The sequence below is a fragment of the Crinia signifera genome, chromosome 5 (genome assembly GCF_055691185.1).
Source record: "Crinia signifera chromosome 5, ASM5569118v1, whole genome shotgun sequence".
NCBI lineage: Eukaryota > Metazoa > Chordata > Amphibia > Anura > Myobatrachidae > Crinia > Crinia signifera.
The window spans coordinates 334,306,698-334,320,279 of record NC_139221.1 but is presented as its reverse complement, the minus strand read 5'-3'; the positions used below and the strand labels follow the sequence as shown (position 1 = coordinate 334,320,279).

The 13,582-nt window shown below is 51.4% G+C and overlaps 1 protein-coding gene across 1 annotated transcript in view; it reads right to left on the bottom strand.

The window, feature by feature from the left end:
* The window catches only part of BOP1 (BOP1 ribosomal biogenesis factor), a 72,846-nt gene that overhangs the window by 49,955 nt on the left and 9,309 nt on the right, over positions 1 to 13,582 (bottom strand). Inside the window, exon 3 of the mRNA XM_083145072.1 lies at positions 12,947 to 13,018. Within this exon, the coding sequence (XP_083001198.1) occupies positions 12,947 to 13,018 (72 nt within the window). The remainder of the gene's footprint in view (positions 1 to 12,946; positions 13,019 to 13,582) is intronic.

Genomic DNA, 13,582 nt, shown 5'->3' with positions numbered 1-13,582 from the left:
ACTACAGATACCAGCAGTTACCTCCACACAGGGACTCACTGCACCCAGAGAGGAGACACCACAGATACCTCCACACAGGGACTCACTGCACCCAGAGAGGAGACACTACAGATACCAGCAGTTACCTCCACACAGGGACTCACTGCACCCAGAGAGGAGACACCACAGATACCTCCACACAGGGACTCACTGCACCCAGAGAGGAGACACTACAGATACCAGCAGTTACCTCCACACAGGGATTCACTGCACCCAGAGAGGAGACACCACAGATACCAGCAGTTACCTCCACACAGGGACTCACTGCACCCAGAGAGGAGACACCACAGATACCAGCAGTAACCTACACACAGGGACTCACTGCACCCAGAGAGGAGACACCACAGATACCTCCACACAGGGACTCACTGCACCCAGAGAGGAGACACTACAGATACCAGCAGTTACCGCCACACAGGGATTCACTGCACCCAGAGAGGAGACACCACAGATACCAGCAGTTACCTCCACACAGGGACTCACTGCACCTAGAGAGGATACACCACAGATTCCAGCAGTTACCTCCACACAGGGACTCACTGCACCCAGAGAGGAGACACCACAGATACCAGCAGTTACCTCCACACAGGGACTCACTGCACCCAGAGAGGAGACACCACAGATACCAGCAGTTACCTCCACACAGGGACTCACTGCACCCAGAGAGGAGACACCACAGATACCAGCAGTTACCTCCACACAGGGACTCACTGCACCCGGAGAGGAGACACCACAGATACCAGCAGTAACCTACACACAGGGACTCACTGCACTCGGAGAGGAGACACCACAGATACCAGCAGTAACCTACACACAGGGACTCACTGCACCCGGAGAGGAGACACTACAGATACCAGCAGTAACCTACACACAGGGACTCACTGCACCCAGAGAGGAGACACTACAAATACCAGCAGTAACCTACACACAGGGACTCACTGCACCCAGAGAGGAGACACTACAAATACCAGCAGTAACCTACGCACAGGGACTCACTGCACCCAGAGAGGAGACACCACAGATACCAGCAGTAACCTACACACAGGGACTCACTGCACCCGGAGAGGAGACACCACAGATACCAGCAGTAACCCACGCACAGGGACTCACTGCACCCAGAGAGGAGACACCACAGATACCAGCAGTAACCTCCACACAGGGACTCACTGCACCCAGAGAGGAGACACCACAGATACCAGCAGTAACCTACACACAGGGACTCACTGCACCCAGAGAGGAGACACTACAGATACCAGCAGTTACCTCCACAAAGGGACTCACTGCACCCGGAGAGGAAACACTACAGATACCAGCAATTACCTCCACACAGGGACTCACTGCACCCGGAGAGGAGATACTACAGATACCAGCAGTTACCTCCACACAGGGACTCACTGCACCCGGAGAGGAAACACTACAGATACCAGCAGTTACCTCCACAAAGGGACTCACTGCACCCGGAGAGGAAACACTACAGATACCAGCAATTACCTCCGCACAGGGACTCACTGCACCCGGAGAGGAGACACTACAGATACCAGCAGTTACCCCCACACAGGGACTCACTGCACCCGGAGAGGAGACACTACAGATACCAGCAGTTACCCCCACACAGGAACTCACTGCACCCGGAGAGGAGACACTACAGATACCAGCAGTTACCCCCACACAGGGACTCACTGCACCCTGAGAGAAGACACTACAGATACCAGCAAGTTACCCCCACACAGGGACTCACTGCACCCTGAGAGGAGACACTACAGATACCAGCAGTTACCTCCACACAGGGACTCACTGCACCCTGAGAGGAGACACTAAAGATACCAGCAGTTACCTCCACACAGGGACTCACTGCACCCTGAGAGGAGACACTACAGATACCAGCAGTTACCTCCACACAGGGACTCACTGCACCCGGAGAGGAGACACTACAGATACCAGCAGTTACCTCCACACAGGGACTCACTGCACCCGGAGAGGAGACACTACAGATACCAGCAGTTACCTCCACACAGGGACTCACTGCACCCGGAGAGGAGACACCACAGATACCAGCAGTTACCTCCACACAGGGACTCACTGCACCCGGAGAGGAGACACCACAGATACCAGCAGTTACCTCCACACAGGGACTCACTGCACCCGGAGAGGAGACACTACAGATACCAGCAGTAACCTCCACACAAGGACTCACTGCACCCAGAGAGGAGACACTACAGATACCAGAATCCTATGATTAATAACAAACTACTCCAAGATCTGTCAGAGCAGCAGACACCTGCCGTCATTTTAATTAATCGGGTGTTTATATAGCGCCAACATATTATGCAGCACTGCACAAAACCATCCCTCAGCCTCTGCTCAGGTGAAGCTTGCATATTATATTCCACGTGCGTGTACTCTCCTGTGCAGGGTACGGAATATTCTCTCCTCCATCCTGAGTGTATGTTTCCTAGTCTCCGACCACCGATAGTCCCGTGTATGGGCCTCTGACATACAGATGTAGCCCCGCTCTTCTTTGCCCGGCACATGCCAGAACATCCCCGCTGGCGAGCGACGGCAGGGAGGGACTAGGACGCGCATGCGGCTCATGCTTACGTGCATCCCAGTCTCTCGGTAGCTGGGCGGCGGGACCTCGGCCGTCTCCTCTTCAGGAGACGGACAGAGTTAGGGGGGTTTCAGAAAGTTGGGGGCAGGCGTCAAAACGGGGCGGCAAGGCGGCGGGGACCCAAGGGGAGCTCCGTGGGAACAGGGCGAGGGCTGGCGATGGGTAATCTGTCTCCAACAGATATTAACTTGGTCGCCCTTCCCTGGACTCTTTCCCGTTCTCCGGTGTCAGTGGTTCCCAAACTGTGGCACCTAACTGACATCAACAATCCCCAGAGAGTAGAATGCAGATCCGACAATAACCCTAGGCTGCTGCAAATACTGTAATATACCTCCTAGTAGCCCCTATGTGCTGCAGTGTAACACCCCCTTCTCCCCAGCAGGGGGCTCCAATGTCTTTATTAGAAACAGATTGTATTTGCATTAGAAGCAGTAGGTGTAATGATAATGATCACACAGAGCAGGACGTGACCTGGTGTTCCCTGCGCACGGAAGGCGCTGGCCACTGCCCAGGGAGAGGCGCGGACAGAGTTAACGTATGCTGGAGCAGATGATGCGCAGTCTGCCCAGAAATCCGTCCAGCTTTATTAGAAATTTAGGAGAAGGGATGGAGGTGAGGAGGAGGACGACTGCCAAGTTCTGGAGGGGAGGGAGGCACCTCACAACAAGCAGCTACTGACTGCTCCACTCCCCCCTCTCCAGGCCCTGGGGTCAGACACTCAGCTTCTGCAGTGAGGGGAACGGATAGAGACAGCACTAACAGCCCCCAGTCCCATTCATTACCTGCGAACAGCTGCAGAACCCATTGTGCTCACTAAATACTTCCTACCCGAGAGAAGGGGGAAGGGGAGAGCCTGGCGTCTGACTGCAGGACCGGCGGGGAGATCAGCCACATGGGGGGACACTACAGCGTCTGACTGCAGGACTGGCGGGGAGATCAGCCACATGGGGGGACACTACAGTGTGACTGCAGGACCGGCGGGGAGATCAGCCACATGGGGGGGACACTACAGAGTGACTGCAGGACAGGCGGGGAGATCAGATACATGGGGGGACACTACAGCGTGACTGCAGGACAGGCGGGGAGATCAGATACATGGGGGGACACTACAGAGTGACTGCAGGACCGGCGGGGAGACCAGATACATGGGGGGACACTACAGAGTCTGACTGCAGGACAGGCGGGGAGATCAGATACATGGGGGGGACACTACAGAGTCTGACTGCAGGACAGGCGGGGAGATCAGATACATGGGGGGGACACTACAGAGTGTGACTGCAGGACAGGCGGGGAGATCAGCCACATGGGGGGACACTACAGAGTGTGACTGCAGGACAGGCGGGGAGATCAGACACATGGGGGGGACACTAAAGAGTGACTGCAGGACAGGCGGGGAGATTAGATACATGGGGGGGGACACTGCAGCGTGACTGCAGGACAGGTGGGGAGATCAGATACATGGGGGGGACACTACAGCGTGACTGCAGGACGGGCGGGGAGATCAGATACATGGGGGGACACTACAGAGTCTGACTGCAGGACAGGCGGGGAGATCAGATACATGGGGGGGACACTACAGAGTCTGACTGCAGGACAGGCGGGGAGATCAGATACATGGGGGGGACACTACAGAGTGACTGCAGGACAGGCGGGGAGATCAGCCACATGGGGGGACACTACAGAGTGTGACTGCAGGACAGGCGGGGAGATCAGACACATGGGGGGGACACTAAAGAGTGACTGCAGGACAGGCGGGGAGATTAGATACATGGGGGGACACTACAGAGTGTGACTGCAGGACCGGTGGGGAGATCAGACACATGGGGGGACACTACAGATTGTGAACGCAGGACCGGTGGGGAGATCAGATACATGGGGGGACACTACAGAGTGTGACTGCAGGACAGGCGGGGAGATCAGACACATGGGGGGACACTACAGAGTGACTGCAGGACAGGCGGGGAGATCAGACACATGGGGGGACACTACAGATTGTGAACGCAGGACCGGCGGGGAGATCAGATACATGGGGGGACACTACAGAGTGTGACTGCAGGACAGGCGGGGAGATCAGACACATGGGGGGACACTACAGAGTCTGACTGCAGGACAGGCAGGGAGATCAGACACATGGGGGGACACTACAGATTGTGAACGCAGGACAGGCGGGGAGATCAGATACATGGGGGGACACTACAGAGTGTGACTGCAGGACCGGCGGGGAGATCAGATACATAGGGGGGGGGGGGGGGGACACACTACAGAGTGTGACTGCAGGACAGGCGGGGAACACTACAGAGTGTGACTGCAGGACAGGCAGGGAGATCAGACACATGGGGGGACACTACAGATTGTGAACGCAGGACAGGCGGGGAGATCAGATACATGGGGGGACACTACAGAGTGTGACTGCAGGACCGGCGGGGAGATCAGATACATAGGGGGGGGGGGGGGGGACACACTACAGAGTGTGACTGCAGGACAGGCGGGGAACACTACAGAGTGTGACTGCAGGACAGGCGGGGAGATCAGACACATGGGGGGACACTACAGATTGTGAACGCAGGACAGGCGGGGAGATCAGATACATGGGGGACACTACAGTGTGACTGCGGGACAGGCGGGGAGATCAGATACATGGGGGGACACTACAGAGTGTGACTGCAGGACAGGCGGGGAGATCAGATACATGGGGGGGGGGACACTGCAGCGTGACTGCAGGACAGGCGGGGAGATCAGATACATGGGGGGGGACACTACAGAGTGTGACTGCAGGACAGGCGGGGGAATCAGATACATGGGGGGGGGGGACACTACAGAGTGTGGCTGCAGGACAGGCGGGGAGATCAGATACATGGGGGGGGGGACACTACAGAGTCTGACTGCAGGACAGGCGGGGAGATCAGATACATGGGGGGGGGACACTACAGAGTGTGACTGCAGGACAGGCGGGGAACACTACAGAGTGTGACTGCAGGACAGGCGGGGAGATCAGACACATGGGGGGACACTACAGAGTCTGACTGCAGGACAGGCGGGGAGATCAGATACATGGGGGGGGACACACTACAGAGTGTGACTGCAGGACAGGCGGGGAGATCAGACACATGGGGGGACACTACAGATTGTGAACGCAGGACAGGCGGGGAGATCAGATACATGGGGGGACACTACAGAGTGTGACTGCAGGACAGGCGGGGAGATCAGATACATGGGGGGGGACACTACAGAGTGTGACTGCAGGACAGGCGGGGGGATCAGATACATGGGGGGGGACACTACAGAGTGTGACTGCAGGACAGGCGGGGAGATCAGATACATGGGGGGGGGGACACTACAGAGTCTGACTGCAGGACAGGTGGGGAGATCAGATACATGGGGGGGGGGGACACTACAGAGTGTGACTGCAGGACAGGCGGGGAGATCAGATACATGGGGGGGGGGACACTACAGAGTGTGACTGCAGGACAGGTGGGGAGATCAGATACATGGGGGGGGGGACACTACAGAGTGTGACTGCAGGACAGGGTATTACAGAGAAGTTGTCTCGATCGTCTCCTGATATCGCCGTAGGACGGGCGGGGAGGTTTTTTGGTGGGTGCTATCTGCCCCTATAAACGAGTTGCAATCCGTGGCCTTAATGAATTTTTTTGTTTTTAATATATTATCTTCCACATAGAACGTTATGTCCAGTAAGTCCACAGCACTCTTACTTATAAATAAACCATCCATCCCAGTGATTTACATTTCCCCAAAAGTACACAAAAATCAGAACAATCCAGCTCCTAGCTAGGACCAACTCGATATTGTCACATTTGTCCCACTGTTTTGATAGTATCCTACAGCCATTAGCGCAAACCAGCAAATCATATCTGAAAGGTACTATAGAGACACTAGATATTGTGAAAGGTGTAAAGTGGGAACCTAATTATGTATGGTGACCTATGACGTGACATCGCTATACACTATAATGGACCACGATCTTAAACTAAAAGCAGTGTCACAGTTCTTAGACAAAGAAGATATTACGGAGGATAAAACGAGTTTTGTGTTAGACGGTATCACACTAATCCTAACCAATAACTATTTCTGGTTTGATGGTTGCCACTATTTACAACTCATGGGTACGGCTATGGGCACCAGGCTGGCACCAAGCTATGCCAACTTGTATATGGCATAGTGGGAGGCACAATCCGTACAGGATGACCACCCATATGGTGCCAGCCTGGTGCTATGGCGCCGTTATATCGACAATGTCATCTTTGTGTTGCTGGGAAGTGAAATAGAATTAGATTTATTCTGTAAACACCTGAATCATATAAGTAAAATTATAAGTAAATTATCATTTACTTTAAGTAAGGGTGCAGTGGACTTTCTAGGCCAGCAGTTCTCAAGCTGTGGGTCCTGACCCCAAAGTAGGTCCGACCTTCTCAGCATGGGGTCGCGACTCCATGTTGCTGACTATCAGGCTGATGACTTTTCTAAGTCTATCAGTCATTGATTCAAGGAGTCTGAAAAGTCTGTTGAATTGTCGATTTTAGACTCCTCCCATGACTCTGTGCCTCCACACTGCTGCCATGTATGTGCTGTCTGCTGACTACACTTGTGATGTGATGGGTTATGGTATATTAGACTCCTCCCATTATCAGACTACTCCCATCACTCTGCCCCTCTACAATGCTGCCATGTGTGCGCTGTCTGCTGACTACACATGTGATGGGTTATGGTATATTAGACTCCTCCCATCACTCTGTGCCTCCACAAAGCTGCATGCTGACCACACGTGTGATGTGATGGGTTATGGTATATTAGACTCCTCCCATCACTCTGTGCCTCCACAAAGCTGCCATGTATGTGCTGCCTGCTGACTACACATGTGATGGGTTATGGTATATCAGACTCCTCCCATCACTCTGTGCCTCCACAATGCTGCCATGTATGTGCCGTCTGCTGACTACACGTGTGATGTGATGGGTTATGGTATATTAGACTCCTCCCATCACTCTGTGCCTCCACAAAGCTGCCTGCTGACCACACGTGTGATGTGATGGGTTATGGTATATCAGACTCCTCCCATCACCCTGTGCCTCCACAATGCTGCCATGTATGTGCCGTCTGCTGACTACACATGTGATGTTATGGGTTATGGTATATTAGACTCCTCCCATCACTCTGTGCCCCCACAATGCTGCCATGTATGTGCTGTCTGCTGACTACACATGTGATGGGTTATGGTATATCAGACTCCTCCTATCACTCTGTGCCTCCACAATGCTGCCATGTATGTGCTGTCTGCTGACTACAGATGTGATGGGTTATGGTATATCAGACTGCTCCCATCACTCTGTGCCTCCACAATGCTGCCATGTATGCTGACTACACGTATGATGTAATGGGTTATGGTATATTAGACTCCTCCCATCACTCTGTGCCTCCACAATGCTGCCATGTATGTGCCGTCTGCTGACTACACGTGTGATGTGATGGGTTATGGTATATCAGACTCCTCCCATCACTCTGTGCCTCCACAATGCTGCCATGTATGTGCCGTCTGCTGACTACACGTGTGATGTGATGGGTTATGGTATATCAGACTCCTCCCATCACCCTGTGCCTCCACAATGCTGCCATGTATGTGCCGTCTGCTGACTACACATGTGATGTGATGGGTTATGGTATATCAGACTCCTCCCATCACTCTGTGCCTCCACAATGCTGCCATGTGAGTGCTGTCTGCTGACTACACATGTGATGTGATGGGTTATGGTATATTAGACTCCTCCTATCACTCTGTGTCTCCACAATGCTGCCATGTATGTGCTGTCTGCTGACTACAGATGTGATGGGTTATGGTATATCAGACTGCTCCCATCACTCTGTGCCTCCACACTGCTGCCATGTATGCTGACTACACGTGTGATGTAATGGGTTATGGTATATTAGACTCCTCCCATCACTCTGTGCCTCCACACTGCTGCCATGTATGTGCTGTCTGCTGACTACACATGTGATGGGTTATGGTATATTAGACTCCTCCCATCACTCTGTGCCTCCACAAAGCTGCCTGCTGACCACACGTTTGATGTGATGGGTTATGGTATATGACTCCTCCCATCAGTATGTGCCTCCACAATGCTGCCATGTATGTGCTGCCTGCTGACTACACGTGTGATGTGATGGGTTATGGTATATCAGACTCCTCCCATCATTCTGTACCTCCACAATGCTGCCATGTATGTGCTTGTCTGCTGACTACACGTGTGATGTGATGGGTTATGGTATATCAGACTCCTCCCATCATTCTGTACCTCCACAATGCTGCCATGTATGTGCTGTCTGCTGACTACACGTGTGATGTGATGGGTTATGGTATATCAGACTCCTCCTATCACTCTGTGCCTCCACAATGCTGCCATGTATGTGCTGTCTGCTGACTACACATGTGATGGGTTATGGTATATTAGGCTCCTCCCATCACTCTGTACCTCCACAATGCTGCCATGTATGTGCTGTCTGCTGACTACACGTGTGATGTGATGACCTTCTGCAGTAACTTGCTGCGGTCCTGTCATTTTTATTGTCTGATGGGGTCCCAGAGCAAAATAGTTTGAGGACTCCTGTACTAGACGTAATGTTCTATGTGGAAGATAATATATTAAAACCCAAAAAATGTCATATAGGTCACGGATTGCCACTCGTTTATAGGGGCAGATAGCAACCACCATTCAAATGTTTAAAAAGGGTACCCAACAGCCAGTACCAACGCATAAGCCGAAATTGTACTGACCTGGCTGTATAGGACAGCCAAGCAAACAATCTCGAGGGACAATCTCGGAGTAAGGGATAGGAGGAGACCATCACTGAGAAAGCAAAAAATAAGGGGAGAGAACTTATCTGGGTACTCGTGTATTTTGGCGGCGCCCATCGCATCGCATACCATAACGCATACGATGGTATGCGATGCGACGCGATGTCGTACGATAGTGCACGATGGCATACAATTTTGAAATTGTATGCCATTGTACATGGCATACGATGCCATACGATGCGATTAAACATTGTATAAGCCCCCTAATGGGGGCTTATACAATGTTAAGCACCCAAATGGGTGCTTACAATGTTAAATGCACCCCCACGCCACCCCCCCACTATAAACGTGAACCCGAAGCGTGGCGAGCGCAGCGGTACGCGTCCTACGACCTTTTCATACCCCCACTATCCACGTCGGCGTGGAGTTGAGAATAGAATAGTGTGGCGAGCGCAGCGAGCCACCGAGCCCGAAGCGTGGCGAGCCCCACGAGGGGACGCGGATACCTGTGAAGGTATCCGCGTCCGCTCGCCACGCTTCGGGCTCGCCACACTATTCTATTCTCAACTCCACGCCGACGTGGATAGTGGGGGTATGAAAAGGTCGTAGGACGCGTACCGCTGCGCTCGCCACGCTTCGGGTTCACGTTTATAGTGGGGGGGTGGCGTGGGGGTGCATTTAACATTGTAAGCACCCATTTGGGTGCTCAAAAGCACCCTTTAGGGTGCTTATACGATTTTTGATCGTATAGGGGGTCAAAATCGCGTCGCATCGCATGCCATCGGGTGCATGGCATGCGATGCGATCTGTTCGTCGTACGACGGACATCGGGGGCGCCGCCAAAATACACAAGTACCCTTATCTGTAAAAGGGATCAAAAGTTGACCTATAATAAACCTAAAAATGAGAATGCAGATGTGTCATTCATCACTCAATTAGAACATATTATCAATAAACTGGCACAGTCTCACCAATAACCCTCTCCTCAGTAAACATGATAAAACCAGCCCAAAGTGTGTGTATAATTGTGTGCCATTAATGTATCTACTTGGGGGGAGAGGGGGGTGGCAGTTGGACCAGTGCACAGGTTGGTTTTGAATTTAATGAAAAATAGTAATGTTCAATCCATAATATGGTTTAGGGTGTAAGTTTCGCACCTCACTTAATTTATGGTGTGGCGGTGCACCCTTGAGAGTAAATGCAGTATTTCAAGAAAAGAAGGGAAAGACTCTTTTTTGTCGGGGTGCTCTTAAAATAACGAATAGAAAAAATAATCAATATTTATTGTATTATGGGTTAGAATCCGAATCGCAAGTGGTGTGTGCCATTAATGTACCTTCCCCACATAACCCTATATATTTTCGGTGTGGGACATGTAGTCTGTGCCGGGCCTGTAAAAGCCCAATATCGGTGATACATCACTAAGTCCACTGTCACCAACAAAGTACATAGCCGAGGATTTCATTTCTTGCAATAGCAAGTACCCGATACATCGATTGGAATGTGATTGTTCTATACAATATGTGGGCAAAACGAAATGTGTATGGAAAGTGAGATTGGCAGAACACGTCAGTAATATTAAAAAAGAGGCCTGGTGTCCCATAATGTATCTGACCACCACAAAAATATGCATCATTGCAATATTTCTTATTGAACATCATTTTATGGCACTTGAATTGTTAAACCACACTGGAGGAAATTTGTAAAAAATCGGTGTATTTGTAGCCAGAAATACACAATTCGATCAATACGAATACGAATTGCCATATTTTCGGGATAGTAAATGTCAAAAATAAGTGTGTTTCTGGATACAAATACACCGATTTTTTACAAATTTCCTTTAGTAAATTCCCCCCTTAATGAAAGATTTGAGACTACCACGTCTGGAAATGAGAACTCTAGGACCGAGGGGCAGAAATATGGACTTGGAGTTGAAATGTTTTTTGTGAATTTACCTTCTTATTATGCTGGGTACTTTTGTGGAATAATCTCTATTATGCTGTTCAGGGTTTAATATATTTATCTATTTTATGTTATTTTACAAATATGGACCCGTGAATTGGCATCCACAATAATATGGCCCGGAGATGACATGAGTATCATAGCAACAAGGAGATGGCGGCAGTACCGCTGTGCCACGGTGCCGCTGCTGGTGTGTTCCAGCTATTCGGAAGTTGGCGTCACTTCCGCTTCCTATCATCAATCCGTAAAGCAGCGCCTAGTGTACCTCCGGCTGTGCGCTCCAAGGGCTCCGGAAGTAGACGTCACTTACGTTTCCGGTGATATCGCCGGGATACGGAGAACGGAGCTGTAATCGCAAATTGTAATTAAGTACGGATAAGGACTAAACTCCGGCCCCTACATAATACTTATTGCTTTACGTCCAGTGCTTCTAGTATATGAAGTGGAATGGATGCGGTTTGTTGTACTCCAGGGAATGTATTTTCATGTACCATTCTTAAGGTGGCCATACACACGCAGATTTATCTTCAGATCTGTCTGGTTGGAACAAAAACCTGGATATGGATGAGAGCAAATGACTGTTGACCATTTGCTTGGAAATGCTGGAAAACTGACAAACTGTCACTCATCCATAACCAGGTTTTTGTTCCAACCAGCCAGATCTGAAGATAAATCTTACTTGTGTATGGGCGCCTTTATTGTGATATGGGGTCGGGTATATATATGCCCGTTTTGTGGCCTGAACGGCGTTGGTAATGAGGAACAGCATCCAATGATCCTGGGGATCCAGTGCCTTATGACCTCTTTTTGGCAGCCACCTTCTGTGAGTTGATGTGGAGATTGTGGCCCCAGTGATAAGCGGAGAAGCCTTTTTCTTTTCACAGCACCTTATGCACCTTAGCGAACTCCACGTCCTGAGGAAAAAGCCGCACTGGCTTTGAAACGTCGACATGACTGTTTGATGACATGCTATCCACAGCCCATTGATTTCCGCCTGTTTCTTGGGATTAGCCCCTGCTGGGATCTCCTGAGATTTATCTTCTACAAATTGTGAGGAAGGCACCGGGGTGTTTGAATACAGTGGACGAGAGTGCCGACCAACCCCCCTGCGCTAAACCGGAAGTAGGTTTAGACTGCGTGCAAGGCGGAGACACGGCTTAGCACGTGGTGACAGGCGCTTGTTGCATACAGTATAAATAAATAGGTTTACACTTTTCTTTAGATAGAGATAGATAGATATATCGATCAATAGTGTCCGTGTGTAAACAAAACACTGCCATCTGCTGGCGGCAACTGAAACTACATCTCTTCCCCTCCCCCTCCACCACTACCGCACCATGCCATAAACCTCTCCCCCTCCACCCCTACCGCACCATGCCATATACCCCCCCCCCTCCACCACTACCGCACAATGCCATCTACCCCCCCTCCGCCACTACCGCACCATGCCATATACAGGATCACACCTCAGGGCTGGCCACTCACCTCCATAGTACAGGATTATTAGTACATATGATATAAAGCCTTACCTCTTCATCAGACGAGTCCTGCTCATACTCATTGTCTTGTATGGTCACCTCAGCCGGCCCTCTGTCCGAGACCTATAGGATCCAGAGAACACTGCATTCATTAGTACACCATGCCGTATACACCCCCCCCCCAGCCATATACACCCCCCACCATGCCATATACATTACCCCACCCCAGTCATATACACCCCCCAGCATGCCATATACATTACCCAACCCCAGTCATATACACCCCCCACCATGCCATATACACTCCCCACCATGCCATATACACCCCCCCACCATGCCGTATACACTCCCCCCCCCCACCCTGCCACTACCTCACCATGCCGTATACACTCCCCCCCCCCAGCCATATACACCCCCCCCAGCCATATACACAACCCCGCCATATACACAGGGCCGGACTTACCACTAGGCCTGTGAGGGTGGGTGGCAGGCAGCCCGGCTGCCTGTGAGTCACAGTGGTGACTGTCAGAGAGTCGCGTAACTATCGATTTTAAAAAAATATTTATTTACAATACTAGTGTGCTGTCGCGCGGGTTTGAGGCCTGCGTTTTTAGTACCGGGTAGGGAGCCGGTTTTCGGGGAGGGAGGCGGAGCAGCTGTCTGTGCAGAAAAAGAGAGAGTGGAAGC